Source organism: Mesocricetus auratus, unplaced genomic scaffold, assembly GCF_017639785.1.
Source record: "Mesocricetus auratus isolate SY011 unplaced genomic scaffold, BCM_Maur_2.0 Super-Scaffold_100004, whole genome shotgun sequence".
NCBI lineage: Eukaryota > Metazoa > Chordata > Mammalia > Rodentia > Cricetidae > Mesocricetus > Mesocricetus auratus.
In genome coordinates, this window is record NW_024429189.1 from 85,876,495 (window position 1) to 85,897,009 (window position 20,515).

The window sequence follows — 20,515 nt, forward strand, 5'->3', positions numbered from 1 at the left end:
AGCTCTAACCGGAAAGGGAGGCCGGAGGCAGCCGCACCCTCGCCACCTCACAGTGGCGTCGCGGTCCACTTTGGACTTTTGCGATGCACTTCTGATGCTCTGGGACCCTAAGAGTGTCTGGACTCCGTGGAGCCAGCGTAGAGCCGCCTTCAGGGCATGAGAGCCTCACCCACGCCACCGGGTGTCCGAACACCACAGGTGCTGCGGTTGGGTCTGGGGTGGTGGAGCCGCCGGGCGGGTCCAGCCGGAAGTTCTGCTGGGCAGGGCGGGAGGCAGTGCAACCGGCGTGGGCGGGGCCGGCGGCGCAGGGGTTAATGTCTGTCCCGCCCGGGCCGCTCTGACTCAGTTTCACCAGAAACTAGAGGAGGAGGAGGCTGCAGTTCTTCTGCGCACCCTGAGCCGGGCGGAAGCCGGGCGGGATCTTCGGCGGCTCCACCCCGTTCACCTGCGCAGGTAGCCCAGGCGGAGGGTAGGCGGAGGCCCAGCGGACTCGGAGCATGTTTGGCTGCAGTCCGTTCCCTGTTCGGGTACGCAGTGCTCTGCCGGACCTCGGCGGTCGGGTCCTCGGCGTGTGCGTGGGCGGATTGGCCAGCGTGCGCCTCCTTGCCCCCTTGCTCCGCTCCCCTACCCGAGCTGATCAGGTGTGTCTCCTCTGTCTCCTCCCCTCTCAGGTCACAAGCACCCTGGGAACCCGGAGGCCCGCAGTGTGAAGGTGACCCCCGCCCGGGGGAGGAGGGCGACGGCCCCTGGGAGCACGATGGCGGGTCGCCGCCTGGCGCAGGCCAGCATCTCTACGGTCGCCGTGTGGCTCCTTTGCGCGCTTGGTCTCCAGGGCACCGAGACCGCGCCGCCGTCCGCACCCCCTGAGCTTCCCGGGGGAACTGCCTGCTTGACCCGCTTTACCAGCGGGGTGCCGGCTTTCGTGCTCGACACCGACGCTTCGGTCAGCAACGGGGCCACTTTCCTGGGTTCCCCGACGGTGCGCCGCAGCTGGGACTGCGTGCGTGCCTGCTGCACCACCCAGAACTGCAATCTGGCGCTGGTGGAGCTGCAGCCAGACGGCGGCGAGGACGCCATCTCTGCCTGCTTCCTCATGAACTGCCTGTATGAGCAGAACTTCGTGTGCAAGTTCGCTCCGAAGGACGGCTTCATCAACTATCTTACACAGGAGCTTTACCACTCCTACCGCGAGCTGCGGACCCGAGGCTTTGGAGGTGAGGAAGGTTGCCCGCCTGAAGACATGGGCAGGTTATGGAGTCTTGGCTAAGGGATCAACAAAAAGGAGTGGAGGAGGAGAGTCCTTTATCGACGACTGCCTTTGAAGTAGGCAGTATTTAGTAAACAAAGGGGAGGGTTGAGTGGAGAGGGGCCACAACACAGCATCAGGTTGGTTCCTGAACTCAGGATGTTCGGAGCTGATTATAGGTGGACTGAACCCCTGGCCCGGGCTGTGCAGACTGGAGAAATGAGGTGACTCTCTAGGTTTCCCTACCTCTGTCACTGATAGGCCGAGTCGGGGAATATTGATAAGGCCCAGTGATTTCTAGAAAGGAACCCTGGGCAAGGATTGTCCTAGGCACTTTGAGGCCTCGACCACAGTCTCCTCCAGTGAATGGATAGGGAACAGGCTAGTGTCTCTAACCTGGGAATAGATTGGCCATTTGCAGGTGGACCAGTGACACAGCCAGGCCCCAGAAAGTACAGAACAAGGCCGTCCTGAGGGAGAGGGACAGTGTTGTGGGTACAATCTCCTAGAAGCACTCTCTGAGGGGTGAGTCAACCTGCTGGTATGTGTATCTGGTAGGTGAGGGATATCAGCTGCACGGGACAGGTGTGTGTACCTGTCCCGGTGAACCAGGCAGGGATGTGGTAGCCTAGCTGTCCTGCCTTTTTTCTGAGCTAGTTCACCTTGTTTACTTCCAAGGATGAGGGCAAAGTGGGGAACAAGGACTCTCCTCTCTTGTCCTGGGACTGACTGAACAGTCAGCTGTGAGCAGGGTTGTAGCAGTCGGCTTCATGGCTCCCCCTGCCTGTTCTTTTTGCCAAGTGGGGCTTCGGGGCAGGAGTGAGTGGGTAACTCCTGCTACCTCTTCACATTTTACTATTGTGCCCATCTCTCGTCTCCAGTCTCTGGGAGAGGTGCTACTAGTATCTGCTTTTTAGAGGAGGAAACTGAGCCTCCTGGGTTAAATTATTTGTTCATAGCTGGCGTAGTGGTGCACACCTTTAATCCCTGCACTCTGGAGATGAAGACAGGTGGGCTCTTGACTACGAGGCCAGCCTGGTCTACAGAGTGAGTTCCAGGACATCCAAAGCAACACAGAGAAACCATGTCCTGAAAAACAAATAAAGAGGGAAAAAAAATCATTTGCCCAAGATAACATCCCTAAATGGTAGCCTAGGCCTCACCTCAGGAATGGAGTCCAAAAGTCCTGCTGTGTTTGTATGGGATCACCATTGTAGTAAAATCATAGCATTTGAGTCCACCCAGCAGCTAAAAACTGGAGTGAGGAGAGCGGGGTAGGACAGGGTCAGTGCAGCAGGGCCCGTCCCCTCCTGCCTTTTTTCTGAGCTAGTCCTATTGCAGACTAAGGTCTGCTCTTCGCTCTGACCTTCCTACAGCCTTCCTTAGTCTTTGGGGAGAACTGAGGGAGGTGGGGATTCTGGAAAATAGGAGATGCTGTCTATGGGCTAGGCTGAACCATGGAGTCTTACTTGGCCAGGCCTGGAGCCTGTTCCACAAGGAAGGGCATTAGTGTAGGTGGTGACAACTCTACTCTCCTGCTCCAGGGCCACCTGAGTCTCTGGATCTGGGCCACTTAGTCCAAGGCCAGCCTTCCTCTTTTGGAAACCACCAGAAATGGATAGGATAGAATGGGGATTCCCTGTGATGATTAAGAAGCTGGGTAGGGCTCAGGTTGTATGTACTTCAAGCCATTCTAGGCCATCTGAGTGCTATAGTACTTTGGGAAGTACGAGAGGCTAAGTATGTTAGTGGCTTCTCCGTCAGCCATGTCTGGCCGGTAGACTAGAGAGGATATGTCAGGACACTTAAACTGTTGTGTCCTGTGTCAGTGGAAGAAATCCTTCCCAGGATGGGTGTACTTGATCCTTTTTCCCAGGCTGTGACCACGCCAGGCCAGATTCCAGTCCAGTACCTTGTCCTGTCCCTTGTACCTGTCTCTCCCACCCCCCAGTGACTCAGGAGGTGGAGTCTGCTTTCTTCCCTGAATGTGTCCTGAGGCCTAGTTTTATTGCCGTGGCAGCCCTTTGCTCTTTTGAGGGTAGGAAGAAGGGAGTGGTAGGTAGGGTAGGGCATCTGCCCCTTGGTCTTGGGGCTTGGTGAGAACAGATGCAGGGATAGGGGCAGCTCCTCATTCAGTCCAGAGTCTGAGGCACCACTCATCTGCCTCCTCCACTTATGGGGTGGGGGCAGGGGGCGGGGTGGATAGTTGTAGCTTGTCTGTCCCCTCCCCCTTTCCTCCTGGCAGTGCTGCCCAGAGAGAAGGGGTTCCTCCAGGTCTGGGCTTCGCTCAGGGTCTGGTGACAGCCAAGCCCCTGGCCAGGTTTGTTTTCAGGTAACCACTCTCTGCCTTTGTGCTCCGCTACCTTTTTGTGTCCCTCGTGTCCCCCACTTCCTAGTTGCCCCTTTTTTCTTCTACCCTAAATCCAACCTCGAGCCTCATGCATGTTAAGCAAGGCTTCCACCACCAAGCCACATCCCTGGCCCTTTTGTAAAGCTTTGAGCTGGGTCTTATCAGGCCAGCATCCATCTAGCTCTGTAGCCCATAGTTCTTGGACTTACATCCATCCTCCTGCCTCTGTCTTTCCAGTAGTTGCAATCACAGACCCGTGACACTAGGCCCGGCCAAGCCTGCCTTCTTTTCCCTGAGCCCCTGGAACCCAGTTGCCATTTTCTCGGTGCTGTTTGGTATGTGTCTGTCCCATTCATTATCCTGTCACAAAGTCTTCTCTCTCTCTGTGACTCAGCCCCTGCAGCTGTCCTTATCGCTTTGCTCTTTGAGCACTCTTATGGTCTATATAACCCTCTGTAGTGCCACCCTTGACACAATTCTACTTATACGTGTTTGAGAGCTGGCCAGCTGACTTCATTTACAATAATGACGAATTGGAAGCAACATTGGTGTATGTCAGCACATCTTTTAATTGAACAGTATGATGCTGTTTTAATATTACAGGCTGGCCTCCAGCTCACAGAGATCCACCTGCCTCTGCCTCCCAAGCACTGGAATTAAAGGTGTGCGCCACCACCACTGCCCGGCTGTAATAATAAAACCAGGCTGGCGACACAGCCCTGTGGGTAAAGGTGCTTGCCACCAAGCCTGGCAACTTGAGTTTGATTGCCAGGGTCTACTTGGTAGAAGGAGGGAATTGACCCCATAGGTTGTCCTCTGAACTGAGGACCCGTGCCTTGGCATGCCCATGCCCACACACACCTACATTCTAAACAAACCAACAAATAAATGCAAGATGATAATAATAAACCCTAAGGCAATATGATTTAGGAAGGAAGAAAATGAATTTAAATACTTTCCCTCAGCCTGATGTGATAGCTCAGGTCCATAATCGTAGCTTTCAAGTATGAGAGCCAGCTTGGGCTACACAGTAAGTTTCTGACCAGCCAGAGACCCTGTCTGAATCAGAGAAGAAAAAGCACTGTCTTTTGATAGATTCTCTTCTCCCCACCCCCCTCCCCACTCTAATGAAATATATGCCTTTACTTTAAGGAACCTTGGGTTTCGTTTTGGGGTTTTTGTTTGTTTTTTGATAATTGTTTCTGTTTGTCAGGGGGTGCTCTCTACTCATGGGGATCAAAGGGTAACATACAGAAATCTGTTCCCTCTTTCTACTGTTGTGTGGGTCTTGGAGATCAAACTCAGGTCTGGTTTGCTGGCAATCACCTTCCCCTGCCTGAGTCATCTTAATGACTCAGAAGTCTTTCCGATAGAGTGTGGGCAATGGAGGCTGAGAGACCTACGTTCAAATCCCACTTCTAACATTTAAAAACTGAGTCATGGGGCTCCATTCAGTCCCCAACACCTGTGCTGGGTAAAACTGAGCCATGTCCCTCCCCCAGGTGTCAATTCTCTCATCCAGTAAGAGTGACAATGCAGGCTTAGCAGGTTGGCTATGAAGGTAAGTGGTCTAAATGTAATAGTTTAGGCTTTCTGTGCCATATACCACATAGTAGGTGTGGTGACCACTCTAATGCGGCAACGGAAAAGCAGCCATAGGCAGCATATAGGCAGCCAAGGCTTTATTCCGATTTAGAGAACATACTCCACCCCCACTCTGCTGGGAGCAAGCCCGGGGCCTTGTGCACACTAGGGAGCACTGCCACTGAACCGCACAGATCGTATTCTATATAATTTTCACATCTCACAAAAGATGGCTTTCCTCCCCCCGCTTTATTCATTAAAAATAGGACAGATAGCCTGAATTCTGCCCACCAGTGCTAACCACTGATGTAGCCTTGGCATGTGAGCACGTGTGTGTTTGTGTAACTTGCCTCAAATTCACGTTTTCTGTGAATGAACCACAAGTTCGTTCTTAATCTAGTTTCTCTTCTGCTTAGACCTGGGTCTTCCTTCCCTGTTTCCAAAGCCTTTGATGAGAAAGTGGAGTGTCTGCCCACAGGTGTTTCCTTTTTTTTTTTTTTTTTTTTTTTTTTTTGGTTTTTCAAGACAGGGCTTCTCTGTATTGCTTGGAACTTCTCTGTAAACCAGTGTAGCCTTGAACTCACAGCGATCCACCTGCCTCTGTCTCCCGAGTGCTGGGATTGAAGGCGTGCGCCACCAACGCCCAGCACCCATGGGTGGGTGTTTTTTAATCTTTCTTTACTTTCCTTGGTTGCCCTGTGACTCAGACCCCTCCTGTTACATCTTTCCTGAGCCTCTTGCTCTTGTCCGTCACTCTTCTAAACAGATAAAAGTTGATGCCCAGAACAAGAGTGCCCGAGGGCCCTCCCACAGGACTCCTGGACCTCACTGTGCATTGCGGAGGTCAAGGTCTACGGTAACTCCTCTCCACTGCTCACAGCGGCTGTCTGCCTTCTTCCTGTATCATTATTTGTTTGATGTTTGAATGTTACTCCTTGTGTCTCCAAGCAGCTGGCCTCACACCCAGGAAACTCTGAAGTTTGTGTCAGGCTGGCCATCTCCTTACTGTCCACAGAAGTAGCCTTGCAATTTCCTAATTTATTTTTAGTTAATTCCTTGTTACCTCAGTGTGTGTGTGTTATGATGTAGTGTGTGTGCACATGTGTGTGTATTTAGGTGAACGTGCGTGTAGAGGCAAAGGTAGATTTTCTTGTGTTTGTTTTGAGACAGGGTCTCACTTTGTAGACTGGCCTCAGACTGACAGCGATCCATCTGTCTCTGCCTCTGGAGTGCTGGGATTAAGGGCAGTCCTGACACTGGACTCCACCTCATTTTTTGGGACAGCTCACTGATTCTTCTGTGACTCCAGGGATCCTGTTGTCTCTGCTGAGGATTTGAACTCAGAACCTCCTGCTTACATGGCAAACGCTTTACTGACTGAGCCATCTGCTCAGCAGTGTCTCGTGTTGTGTTTTCTACCATAAATCCAAACACCCCTGTAAAGGACTCCCTGTGCTCTGAATTGATTTAATAAGTTTAGTGATTGGTGACTTTTCTCATGTGGATTATTTCACAAACATCCCCTGTTCTTCCCCATAATCAAGTTAAAAAGAAAAATTAAAAACCCTGTCTTCCTTCAGTTGGAGTTTCCTCTCTCCCCGACAGCCTGCTCTCTGCTGCCTTCTGCTTCGATAGTTCATGACTGCTTATTTATATCACAGGTTACTGGTTTTTGTTTTTGTATTCATAGCCAGTTGTGGTGGCATACACCCTTAATCCCAGCACACAGGAAATAGAGGCAGTCTATTTCTGTGAATTCAAGACCAGTCTACATAGTGGGTTCCAGGCCAGCCAGGAGACCCTGACTCAAAAATAATTCATGTCTGTATGTGTTCATGTGGGTTTGTACACATGGACAAGGTATATATATTTTTCCTCTTTGGTGTTTGGTTTTTTTTTTTTTTTTTTGAGATGGGATATAAGCTGACATGAAAACAAAACCTTCAGTTGAGGGAAGCTTCAGGCTCAAGCTGTCAGATTCAGGAAGGGTGTGGTTCCAAAACCCCTTATAGCTGATGGCAGAAGTACCTTGTCCCTGGGTCCCTTCCCTGGGAGTGCTAAGGCCATCTGTTGTCCCCAGCACTCTTCTGAAGGTTTCTATCCAGATTGGTTTCTCAGTGTGGTCTAGAGGAGTGAGCTTTTTTTTCTTGTTGTATGTGAGTGTATTTGTCACCAATGTATGTCATGTCCTACTTTGAGTGCCTGCTGCTGCTGCCCATGGAGAGCAGCAGAGTTATAGGTGGTCTTAGCTACCATGTTGGTTAAGAACCAGTCTTAACCACTGAGCCATCTGCCCAGGACCACCCCTACTCGCCATGCACCCCCTTGTTTGTTTTTCAAAACATGATCTTATACATCTGAGTTCAGACTCGCTGTGTATCCTAGGACAGCTTCCCGCTCCTCGCGCCCCCAGCTCCTGAAGGCTGGGTTATAGGCGTTTGCTACCGCTCCTGGTTTTTAGCACTAGGGAATCTGATCCAGGTGTTTGCCAATGCTAGGCAAGTAGTCTACCAATGGAACTGTATCTGCAACCCCAGAGGAACGATGACTTTTTTATCATACATTTTCTTACTTGGCTTTTAAAAAAAATTACTTTATAGCGGTGACTCACACCTTTAATCCCAACACTCAGGAGGCAGAGGTAGGCAGATCTCTGTGGGTTTGAGGCCAGCCTAGTCTACAGAGCCAGTTCCAGGATAGCCAGGGCTGTTACACAGAGAAACCCTGTCTCAAAAAAAAATTAACTTTTTAAAGTAGTCAGCAGAAGTACCTGCTTATTATAGAAACTAAGAACAGCCACTCCCCAACCCCCCGTGTATACACACACAGGTTTTTTTTTCCTAAATGAGATCAGATATTATATTCAGTTATTTGCTTTAGACAATATACTACTCATAATGTGACTACATAGAGAACAAGGTATTGGCTTTGTTGTGAGCCTTCCCTGTGCGCTGTGCAGGCTACTGAATCCAAGGTTGACCACCACCCCTCTTATACCAAGAGAGCCTACCCAGTGACTTGATTTAACTTCCTTTTCTCAGGGTCCCGGATCCCTCGTACCTGGATGGGCATAGACTTGAAGGTGCAGCTGCAGGAACCCCTGGTACTGAGAGATGCAGACAACACAGAGTGGCACCTGGTGGAGGGTGACGACGGTGTCAGAGTAGAGGTGAGACACTGGGCTGAATACCTGATCCCCCCCCTCACCGCTGGAATACCTTTTATCCGGGCTGTCAGCCAACCACTGGGTCATTTGGTGCTGGATTCATTTGATACCAAGTCCCTGTGCTCTCCCAGGGGCGGGTGTATGGCTGGGAGGACCTGGGGCAGTCCAAGAACATCAGGAAGCCTCCAAGCTTGATGAACAGTCTTGTGTATAGAGAAAGAGTCCGGACGAAGTGGAGCTGTGGGGCCTTAAGGAAGGAACCTACATGTTCCAACTGACGAGAACTGACTCAGACCAGACAGAGGACACGGCCAACCTAACTATCACTGTGCTAACCGCCAAGCAGACAGAAGGTGACTGGGAGTGGGCACGAGGTGTCTGCGGCGCCCCTCGGCCCGCTGATGACCCTTCAACCCTAATTCACAAGCTCTCCTCCATCTAGATTATTGCCTCGCATCCTACAAGGTTGGCCGCTGCCGGGGTTCTTTCCCGCGATGGTACTATGACCCCACAGAACAGATCTGCAAGAGTTTCACTTACGGAGGTTGCCTGGGCAATAAGAACAATTACCTTCGGGAAGAAGAGTGCATGCTAGCCTGCAAGGATGTGCAGGGTGGGTCTCTGAGAGGCAACTTTGGGGTCAGGAGATGTTGCCTGGGGGTGGTTGGGGAAGTGGGCTACGGGTATCCCTATCCTCATTAGAATCTGGCCTTGCTTCCTATTAGTCCTCTGTTTTCTCCCCCAGGAATCTCACCTAAAAGGCACCATCCAGGTGAGTTCTACTTGCTTTTTTTCCATTTCCTTCCTGTGTCTTGGGTTTCGGCCAATATGATGCCTGTACCCCTGACTGACCTGCCTTTGCTCGGCTTACACCACCCCAGTAGTATACAAACACATGACCCTGCCAACCCAGCAGCTCCCTGTCAGAATCTGCCTAGTTTACGTACAGGAGGAGCTGGGCCTGGTAAAGAGTGGGCTCACCATAGAGAGGGCCAGGTAAGCGAGGGCCCCTTTGGCACCCACTCTGTGCCTGATCGTCGCCTCCCCAACCCCTCATCCAGTGTGCTCCGGCAGCTGCCACGCCACCCAGTTCCGCTGCAGCAATGGCTGCTGCATTGACGGCTTCCTGGAGTGTGATGACACCCCTGATTGCCCTGATGGCTCTGATGAAGCCACCTGTGAAAAATGTGAGCTGGGGAAGAGAAGGGCTGGGGAGCGGGAGGGGAGACCCCAACAGCTCTCCTTTATGCCTGTGGGATACCCATTGTTGGGCCCTGACCTCTGACCTTTCATCTCTGCAGACACCAGTGGCTTTGATGAGCTTCAGAATATCCACTTCACCAGGGGCAAAGGTGAGAGCCTACCCCGTCCGCCTGCGTCCCCGTCACCAAGTCATGTGTTCAGGAAATTTCATAGTGCTGTCACACTTGGGAAGCCACCATGACAGTCAGGGTTACACAAAGAAATTATCTCAAAACAACAATAACAAAAAACCAACAACAACAAACAAAAAACCTTAAGCCCAGTGATTCTTAATCTTCCTAATGTTACAACCCTGTAGTGATACAGTTCCTCATATTGTGGTGAGTCTCAACTGTAAGATTATTTTCACTGTTACTTTATAACTGTAGTCTTGTTACTTGTTACATTAGTGAATCTTAATGTAAATATCTGTGTTTTCTGATGGTCTCAGGTGACCCCTGTGAAAGGGTCGTTTAGCCCTCTGCCCCAGGAATTGACACACAGGTTGAGTCACTGCTTATGCCGGATACCCACTCTTGCCTAAGGCCCGCCCCTTTGGTGGTAGAAGTCAGAGACCTTGACACAGAAAGTTATACTGAAAAGAGAAGCTCGGGGCTGGAGAGACGGGGCAGTGATTAAGAGCACTTGTTTATGCAGAAGGCCCTGTTCCATTCCCAGCAACCATGTGGTAGCTCACAACCCTCCTTAGTCCAGTTCCAGGGGACCCAACATATTCTGGCATCCGGGGCACTTCATGCATGTGGTACACAGCCATACATCCACATGAAACCCCCACCCACAAAATAATAAAATGAAATTTAAAAACAAACAAGAAAACCCACTGTGGGCCAGCCCGATGGTTCAGTGAGATTAAGGCGCTTGCTACTAAACTTGATGACTGATTTTGAGCCTTAGACTCCAGTAGTTGTCCTCCAGTCTCCTGTGTACGGTGTGCCGTGGCACACGCGTGGAAATAAATGTGATGGAGGATGTCTTCTTTTGTTTTTTTTTCCAGACAGGGTTTCTCTGTATTGTTTTGGAGGCTGTCCTAGAGCTCGCTCTGTAGACCAGGCTGTCCTCAAACTCACAGAGATCCACCTGCCTCTGTCTCCCGAGTGCTGGGATTGATGGCGTGCGCCACCAACGCCCGGCTTGGAGGATGTCTTTAAAATGTGGGTCTAAGTAGCAGTTGCCTTGTCCAGAGTACCTTCCTTACATTTGATAGCACTGCAGAGTGGTCTTTGATGCCACGCTGACCTCAGCCTGCAGGAGGGGGCGGTGGACTGTCTCTTGGGACCTGAAGGGTGGCTACGTGGGTAGCTCCATGGACTCACTTGTCCCTTTGCATGCAGGGTACTGTGCAGAACTGCCAGACACTGGGATCTGCAAAGAGAACATCCCACGCTGGTATTACAACCCATTCAGTGAACACTGTGCCCGCTTCACCTATGGTGGTTGCTATGGCAACAAGAACAACTTTGAGGAGGAACAAGAGTGTCTTGAGGCCTGTCGTGGCATCTCCAGTGAGCGGAGTGGCAGGGTGAAGGGGAAGGTTTAGCGAGGCCCGGGCCGGTCACTCCTCTACTAAATGACTTGAGTGACAGTGGGAGAGGGTGGCGGGAGGGCTGTGGGGACATCCGGGAGTCTAAGGACTTAGTGCTGACTGGTTTCTCCATGTCACTTTGCAGAGAAGGATGTGTTTGGTCTGCGGAGGGAAGTCTCCATTCCCAATGTAGGTAAGCCCTGGTCTGTCTTGTTACCAGCGTGGAGACATAGGTTCAGGGACTGCTGGTGAATGCCTAAGCTGTGTTGAGAAGGATCCTGAGGTTACCCAGAGTGCACCACTGAGTAGTGAGGTCTGACAGGTGAAGGAGGGAGGTACAGTGAATTGCCTGCCAATTATCTGCCATCAGAGCCCCTCTGGGCTTCTGGAAACAGCTGTTTTGGGAGTCTTTGTCCATTCCATAGAGTGAGGGTGGTGGGTGTCAGAACTAGACAGGCCTTGGGAGTACCTCATGCTTCCCATTGTCTCTCAGGCTCCGTGGAGGTAGCTGTTGCTGTACTCCTGGTCATCTGTATCATAGTGGTCATAGCCATCCTGGGCTACTTCTTCTTCAAGAGTAAGAAAAAGGACTTCCACAGTCACCGTCGCCACCACCCACCTCCCACACCAGCCAGCTCCACTGTTTCCACCACTGAGGACACAGAGCACCTGGTGTACAATCACACAACACGGCCCCTCTGAGCCTGGGACTCTCCAGTCTCAACCAGGTCCCGATTGCCAAGACAAAGGCTAGAACCTGGGAAAACTTGGGGACCAGACACTTCCTGCCTGTTTCCTGGGCGTACTATGTCTCAGAAGCCAGGCCTCTGGGCCCCTTGGAGGAGTCTTGGCTGCATTCAGGTCCGTTCTGGAGAAGGCCCAAGAATCTGGGAGGAGCAGAGCAGCCTTGAGCCAGGAGTACTGTACATAGGAGGACCTGCTTGCCCAGGAGCCAGAGGAAGTTGGTTTTCGTCCTGTTCAGAGCTGCCCGTCCCCATCTAATGATGCTAGGGCCTGGAGTGGTGTCAGAAGCCAGCGGTTACAACTCTGCCTTCCACAGATGCCCTTCCACTCCACAGTCCGACACTGAAGGATGTCCCTTTGTAGTTTGTGCTGTAAATAGCTGCTTTGGGGGCACCAGGGTCATAGCTCAGTGATAGAGCATGTAGCCCAAGTTCTCTCCACAGCACCACAAAATGATATTAAATTAAAAAGTAAAGTGTTTTTGTCGGGTTCCCTCTTTCCCTTTGCCCCCCTGTCCACCCCGTGAGTGCTGGGCAGGTTCTGCACCCCGAGCTATGTCTCCTCAGCCCCGCTCTGTGGGGCTGCTGGGGGAAGGGCAGTTGAACTGTCCTGTCCAACCAGTTTAGCCTTTGGCCACCCTGTTCCGCAGGTTTTCCCACCTCTCTTGAAACTGCGCTGGCTCCTCAGGGTGGAGAAAAGTGTCACCTTTGACCACCAGAGTAGAGGATCATGGAGTGTAGCTGTGCATGTTTCTTGTGGTGCCCCCACTCAGGTGGGACGAGGCTTGACTGACTGGCTGGGGCTTGAACCCTGGCCGTCACTTCATGATACCAGACACTGGCCATTGGTTACCTCCCTGCCCACCTGAGAACCCTCGACTTCTTCACAGGAATGCAGCCCCTCCCCCAGGCTCCAGGCTCCTGCCTATACTAGGTGAGGTACGCCACTCCAACTCATGCCCCCTCCAGGACTCAAACCGCTTGGGGCTACCAAAGGTCTCAGACCTCACTCAGCAGATTGTAGTGTGCCAAGCACTGCCAGTTCTAACACAGTGGCTGTCAGGGGAGGCACTGCTGAAATGCCTTATGTGACACCTGTTGGCTCGGTACGAAACCCTGTGGTCCGTGCTAAGGCATTCGAAAGCCAGGGGTTTGCCAGCAAGGCTTGAGTTACCCAGTTCCTATTGAGGTTGGTATGTTAGGACTGGATTTGAACCCTGATGGGGTGGCTCAAAGTCCCATGTCCCCGGAGAGGTTAGAGACTAGTAAGCAAGCTCAACCTCCACAGACAGATGTGAGGAAAGTGGGTTCCCCAGCTGAGCACATGCCTCCCTGTCCACCTGGAGAGCCCTCCCTTTGCTGCCTCTGTTTCGTACCTGCTTGTCCTCGACTACCCCCACCACCACCACGGACCCCCCAACCCCCCGCTTTTAATCACTCAGCTACACTTAGAGCCTTTGAGCCCCGGCCCAGGTGGCTGGCACTCCCTGCTCCACCCTGGGTTTGCCAACAGGACCCTGAGCACGTGGTATCCCTTCTTTTGTTTATGTATCTGTCTCACTGCTAGATGGTGAGCTCCTGGAGTCACAGGTGGCATCTGAGTCATCATCGCCATCTCCAGCATGTCATGTTCCCTCTGTGACCTCAGTTAATGGCAGTTACTCAGCAAAGGTTGAGTACATGGCAGGGGCGGGGCTCATTCCTTTTGTGTCACTTCACAGGCACAGGATTTTCTCACCTAACCCCCCATTCTGCCAGTCTGTTTACCACTCTGAGACTCCAAATAGACATGTTCTCTCCTTGATTCTTTATAAGGCACTTATGAGGCCTGGATGATAAACGGCTCAAAGGCTATCCCAATTCTAGGAGAATGGTCAACACAGCAAGTGCCTAGCAAGTGTTGTTCTGAAATGAGCAGCCTGTTGGAGTGGTGGAGACCAGGAGTGGACAGGTAGGCAAAACACCTTCCCTATTAATTAACCGGGCTGCCTCATTAGAGGAGATGGGATTTCACAGAGGCCGCTAGGGGGCGTGCTTACCATTTGCTCCTCAAATCTGCTCCTTAGGTCCCTAACTCCGCTCTAAATAATGCTTTGTCATGACTTCCCAACTGCGCTTGGCACAGGCAGCTGCCGTAAGCAGCTTTGAGTGCTGCTTTGCCTCCAAAAGTCACCTTTACCCCATGTAGCACTTGTTTGAAAAAACTTCACAGATTGTCCCGCTAAGGTTGCTGCGGTCCTCACTGAAGCTACTGGTCACTCTGCCACATAACAGGTAAACCGTGTCCTTGTCTCGTGTTTGCCCTCGTGTTTGGAAGTCCTCAGGGCAGGGACTGAGTCTGAGGCCAGTGCTCCATGCAAGGTTCAGTTGTGTATGCTAAGTCTTCAGCTGTGAAGATTCAAAGATTGAGATTGGCTGGAGACAGCTCAGGTGCGGTGTGCCTGCCCAGCATGTGTAGCCTTGGATTTGATTCCCAACACCAGGGCAAAAAAAGAAAGTCAGTGAGATGGTTCAGCAGGTAAAAGTGACATTCCCACAAGTCTGACGACCTGTGTTTGATCCCGGGACCCCAAAGAGGAAGAAGAGCCAGACATGGTGACACGCCTTCAATCTGGCACTTGGGAAGCAGAGGCAGGTGGTTCTACCTCGGGAGTTTCAGGCTAACCAGGGCTACATAGTAAGAACCCTGACTCAAAAACATTAAATTAAAAGAAAAATGGAGGAAGAGAATCATCTCCTTCAGGAAATCCTCTGATCCCCACAGACTCCACGGCACTCTCATGGCCACAATCATACCACACACACACGGTAATAAGACAATGCTCATGCCCATGTTCATATCACATACACATGATAAGACAACGCTCATATCACACACACAGTAATAAGAACGTTCATCTCTGAAACAATACAGAGAAACCCTGTCTCGTAAAAACCAAAAAAAAAAAAAAAAGATAACGTTCATGCCCATGTTCATATCACACATATGTAATAAGACAACACTCATACCACACACATGGTAATAAGACAATGCTCATGCCCATGTTCATATCATACACACATGATAAGACAATGCTCATATCACACACACGATAATAAGATAACACTCATGCCCATGTTCATATCATACACACATGATAAGACAACGCTCATATCACACACACAGTAATAAGATAACGTTCATGCCCATGTTTATATCACACACACATGATAAGACAATGCTCATATCACACACACGATAATAAGATAACACTCATGCCCATGTTCATATCATACACACATGATAAGACAACGCTCATACCACACACATGGTAATAAGACAATGCTCATGCCCATGTTTATATCACACACACATGATAAGACAATGCTCATATCACACACACGGTAATAAGATAATGCTCATGCCCATGTTCATATCACATATACATGATTATACAATGCTCATACCACACACACGGTAATAAGATAACACTCATGCTCATGTTCATATCACACACATGATAATACAATGCTCATATCACGCACACCACAATAAGACAATGCTCGTGCCCACACTCCTATCACACACAGTAATAAGATAATGTTGATATTTATTTTAATTATCTATAGGTGTATATGTCTGAAGGCTGGAGGCATCAGATCCCCTAGTGCTGGAATTACAGGCTGTGTGAGCTGTCTGACGTATGTGCTAGGAACTGAACTTGGGTCCTCTGGAAGAGCAGCAAGTGCTCTTAGCCACTGAGTCAACTCTCTAACCATATTTTTTAAAAAGGGGGCACATATATGGTTGCACATGCTTTTAATCCTAGCACTCAGGAGGCAGAGACAGGCAGTTCTATGAGTTTGAGGTCAGCCTGGTCTACATAGTGAGTTCCAGGCCAGCCAAAGCCATGTAGTAAGACTTTGTCTCAAATAAAAAAATTTAAAAGGCAGGGTAGAGGGAGATTGCAGTATGGCTCTGGGTAAAAGCATTCGCCACCAAGTCTGACAATCTGAGTTCTGTACCCAGGAGCCACGCAGTGAAAGGGGAGACCCAACTCCTGCAGGTTTTTCTCTGACCCCCTACATGTGTCATGGGGCTTGCACTTACACACACATGCTACATTAATGGAATATAAAATTTTTTTTTTTTGGTTTTTCGAGACAGGGTTTCTCTGTGGTTTTGGAGGCTGTCCTGGAACTCACTTGGTAGTCCAGGCTGGTCTCGAACTCACAGAGATCCGCCTGCCTCTGCCTCCCGATAGGATTGTAAGCATGCACCACAGGGCCTGATGTCCGGTCACACACATACACACACACACACACACACACACACACACACACACACTGTCTCCTCCACCCCTTCCCCCCCCTGCTCTGGGGTCAAGTTCAGTTCCTCCAACTTGTATGGCAAGTACTTTATAGATGGAGCTATTTCTCCAGCCCTGTTTTTTTTTTTTTTCTAAGGTGGGGCTCTTGTTCTGAAGCACCAGCTGGGGCAGGATGAGGTGGTTTGTGGCTTTATTTCCAGTACTAGGGAGGGCTGAGACAGGAGGATTTCTGTGAGTTCAAAACCAGACTTGTTTACAGAGTGAGTTTCAGGACAGCCAAGGCTGCATATATATCAGAGAAGGCCTGACTAAAAAATAAAAAAGAACATGATGTAAAATGCACATAGAATAAATTAAAAAATAAATAAATGAAATAAAAAGGAAAGAAGAGACCAGTCAGGACTACAGAGGGAGTTCAACTCCAGCCTGAATAAGTGAGACCCTGTCTCAAAGTAAAAGGTAAAAAAGGGACTGAGAACAGATGTAGCCAGGTGGGAAGGCACTTCCCTAGCATGATCAAGACCTTAGAATCAATCCCCAGCTCCCCAATAAACAAACAAATAAGTAAATAAATAAATGTTAAATGATGTGCTGTTAGCTGGGCCGTGGTGGTGCACACCTTTAATCCCAGCACTCAGGAGGCAGAGGCAGGTGGATCTCTGTGAGTTCGAGGCTGGGCTGGACTGACAGCCTCCAAAACAATACAGAGAAACCCTGTCTCGTAAAATCAAAAAAAAAAATGATGTGCTGTTTTGTTTTTGTCAACTTGACACAAATCAGAGTCACCCAGAGATAGGAAGCCTCGGTTGAGGAACTGTCTCCATCAGCATGGCCCCTCAACATGTCTGTGGGGGCATTTCCTTGATCAATGATTGATGGGGAGGGCTCAACTCACTGTGAGCAGTGCCATCCCTGGGCAGGCGCCTGGGGCATGGAAGAAAAGTAGCCGAGTAAGCCAGTAAATGGCTTCCTCCACGGTTCCTGCTCCTGCTCCTCTGAGTTCAGTGACGACGGACTATGACTGGGATGTATAAGGTGTTTTTGGTCATGATGTTAGATCACCACAACAGAAAGCAAAATAGGACAAATAGCAATTGTGATGTGGTACAACACAGATGAACTTTGAGATTAGGATAAGTGGGAAAAAAGCTACGTTTTAAGGCACGTTGTATGACTCCAGTCATATGAGGTATCTTCTTCTTTTTTTTTTTTTTTTACGAGACAGGGTTTCTCTGTATTGTTTTGGAGGCTGTCAGTCCAGCCTGACCTCGAACTCACAGAGATCCCCCTGCCTCTGCCTCCCGAGTGCTGGGATTAAAGGCGTGCGCCACCACCGCCCGGCCATATGAGGTATCTTAAGAGTATTCAACACCATAGAGATGCAGAATGCAGTTGTGGTTGTGGTTGTAGGGGAAGGAGTGGACAGTTAATGAGTATTCTATTTCAGTTTTGGGAGGTGAAAAGAATTCTAGGAATGGATCGTGTCATTGTGTAACGGTGTGACTGCATTTAGTACCACTGAACTAGACCCCCAAGGAAAATTAAAGCCAGGCATGAAGGTATGCTCCTAAATCCCAGTACTCAGGAGATAAAAGCAGAAAGATTGTGAATTTGAGGGCAGCCTAGGCTGCACATTAAGACCTTGTCTCAAAAAGCCTTTTGACTTTTACCATACTAAAAATAATTGGAAAAGTGGGCAGTTGCGTTTGAATGTGTATGTTGGACTGGGGCGTTCCAAGCGTTAACAATATCACAGAAAGCCGGGCGTTGGTGGCACACGCCTTTAATCCCAGCACTTGGGAGGCAGAGGCAGGTGGATCTCTGTGAGTTCGAGGCCAGCCTGGTCTACAAGAGCTAGATCCAGGACAGCCTCCAAAGCCACAGAGAAACCCTGTCTCAAAAAACAAAACAAACAAACAAACAAAAAAACAATATCACAGAAGCTTGGCGGACAGTGGCCCCACTGCTGAGCACTTGGGGATTGATTAGGGAAGGAAGTGAGCCAGACTTTAAGGAGAGGACCAAGGCCACCTACCAGGAGGACACACCACACGGAGAGGGTCAAAGAGAAGAGGCATAACCAAATAAGATAACCTGAGTGAATGGCAAGGTATCTAAGGTATCTAGCCGGAGATGGCAGACTGACAGCCTGCTCATATCCTGTCCCCAAACAATTACAGTCTGTAAATAGGGAAGTTTATTAACCACATGTGTGCCTGCCCTTGACTTGGGAATCCAAATCCTAAGCATTCAGCTTAGCCTCCAATTGTCTTCTCTTCCAGCCCGCCCTGCCTCCTCCATTCTGAGGATTGTTCACCAGAAGTTATTGGTCCTAGAAGGTCAAATAAACAATGACAAAATGGCACTGCTGTCTGGTGTGGCAGTGCCTTCCTGTAATGCCAGGACCAGAGAGGTGGAGGCAGAGGGATCAGGAATTAAAGGTCAGCTTCAGCTACGTATCAAGTTGAGGTCAACCTAGGCTATATGCGATTCTATCTGAAAACAAAGCAAAACAAAAACAAAACAACAAAAACCTAAATAAATCAATTAAGATAGAAAACCTGTTATTTCCTCCCCACAGCAGCCCTACCAATAGAGCAAACAGCCCTGAGCAAGGACTGGTTTTGCCCTGTTGCACAAGGCCACTCCTGTCCTCAACGGAGCACTGAGATGAAGGCTGAGGAGGTGAGCTCCTCAGGAGGGATTGTCAGTAGCTACGCTGGGAAGCCTTGAACCCAGAAGGTGTGACTTGAGCCCAGGGAGGTGTCTAATCCTCCAAAGTTCTGAGAGCTGCAGCCTCCCAAACTGTGTCAGTGAGCCCAGAACCAAAAAAAAATAAAAACCAAGAGAAAGACCGGGAAAGAAAGCGGCTCCTTGTCATGGAGTTAAAAAAACAAAACAAAACAGAAAATCTGAAAACTGCTCAAATGCCCACAAATTCCCTCTCACTGATAAGATGACAGACTGTGTCTGCTCCATTTGCATTTTGTTGTTTTCCTTCTTTTAAACTTTTGTGTTGTGTCTGTGCATATGTCTGTGAGCTCTAAGGCCAGAAGAGTGCACTGAATCCCCCAGACTGGAGTTACAGACAGTTGTGAGCTACCAAGTGGGTGCTGGGAATCAAACCCAGGTCCTCTAGTAGAAAATCTAATGCTTTTAACCATTGAGCCATCTCTCCAGTCCCTGTTGTTGCCTGAGACAGGGTCTCACTATGGAGCCCTGGTTGGCCTCGAACTCAGAGACACCGGCCTGCCTCTGACTTCCGTGAGTGCTGGGATTAAAGGCATTTACCGCCATGCCCAGCTGTAAATAGAGTTCCTCTGGCCTTGAATTTCGCACTCAAGCAATCTTCCTGCCTGAGCCTGCTGAGGGACTGGTCCTCTAACATAGATGTACATCGCTCTACCTGGATTCAGCTGGCATCTTCAAAGTTATCTGCAATAAATAGCTATTACTTTTGTGGGATGAGAGGCGTGAAATAGGTCTCACATAGCTCAGGCAGTCCTAAATCTCACCATGTAACTGACTCTGGATCCTTCTGCCTCTATCTTACACGTGCTTGGATTATATTCAGGGTTACACCACTACGCCAGGCTAAAAATCCATCACTTTTGTAATAAGCAAAAGTTTTTGGATAGATCAGAAACAAATCGGGATGGAGGGAATGGGAATGGAAAAGAACTTGGAGCTGGGTCAAATGACAGGGCCCTGTTTGCCCAGTTCCTCGGGAGGCTGAGGTAGAGTAGCCTGAGCTTCAGAAGAAAAGAGCTGAGCTGCTGGAGGCCTCGGGAAGGGAGCCACTCCAAGACTTGATTCTGGGTTGGGCAGAGGGACAGCATAAGCCCTAAGAGTTTTCAGATCTGCAGTCCTGGGAGCTTGGCTGTGTGGCAGTGCCACCAACAGAAATGGATGAGTGGGGGGAGGGGGAGAACCAGACAGAAGGCTCAGGCACACAGTCAGCAAATAGAGATCTGTTTCTTTGGTTTTACCTATTTACTTCTACCTGGCCTTACGGGGGGGGGTGACTCAAGGATGCTCAATAGGGTCTGTGGGTTATAAGATAGCATGGCTATGGAGTAGAAACTAGACAAAGACAAATAAACAAAACCCAAGAAGGAATACAAAGCAGGGTCAGGAGTGAGGCACAAACACCGGGAGTTTACCGTGTCTGTGGACCATGCCGAGAAGCTGAGTACAGCTCTGCTATGGTACTGCGGCCCGCTCTGAAGATAAGGGATCTGGGCTTGGCAGAGGTAGTGGAGGCCTTGGGTCTAGGGGGCGGTCAGGGGGAAACCCAGGTGTAGGAGAGATGATTGTGAGAAAAATCAGAG

The 20,515-nt window shown here is 49.9% G+C and overlaps 1 protein-coding gene across 2 annotated transcripts; it reads left to right on the forward strand.

Annotated features, from left to right (window-relative positions):
* The first annotated feature begins 309 nt into the window (after nt 1–309).
* Spint1 (serine peptidase inhibitor, Kunitz type 1) lies at nt 310–12,355 on the forward strand. Of its 2 annotated transcripts, none has more exons than XM_013118172.3 (11): nt 310–453; nt 672–1,214; nt 8,222–8,349; nt 8,561–8,699; nt 8,789–8,959; nt 9,092–9,118; nt 9,408–9,533; nt 9,648–9,698; nt 10,941–11,111; nt 11,277–11,324; nt 11,625–12,355. In XM_013118172.3, exons 2-11 carry the CDS (start codon nt 758–760, stop codon nt 11,831–11,833), a joined length of 1,527 nt encoding a protein of 508 aa, XP_012973626.1. In that variant the 5' UTR covers nt 310–453; nt 672–757; the 3' UTR covers nt 11,834–12,355. The 2 variants fall into 2 exon arrangements, with proteins under 2 accessions (XP_012973626.1, XP_005064782.1); XM_005064725.4 differs by having other exon boundaries at nt 367–527.
* Nucleotides 12,356–20,515: the final 8,160 nt, after the last annotated feature.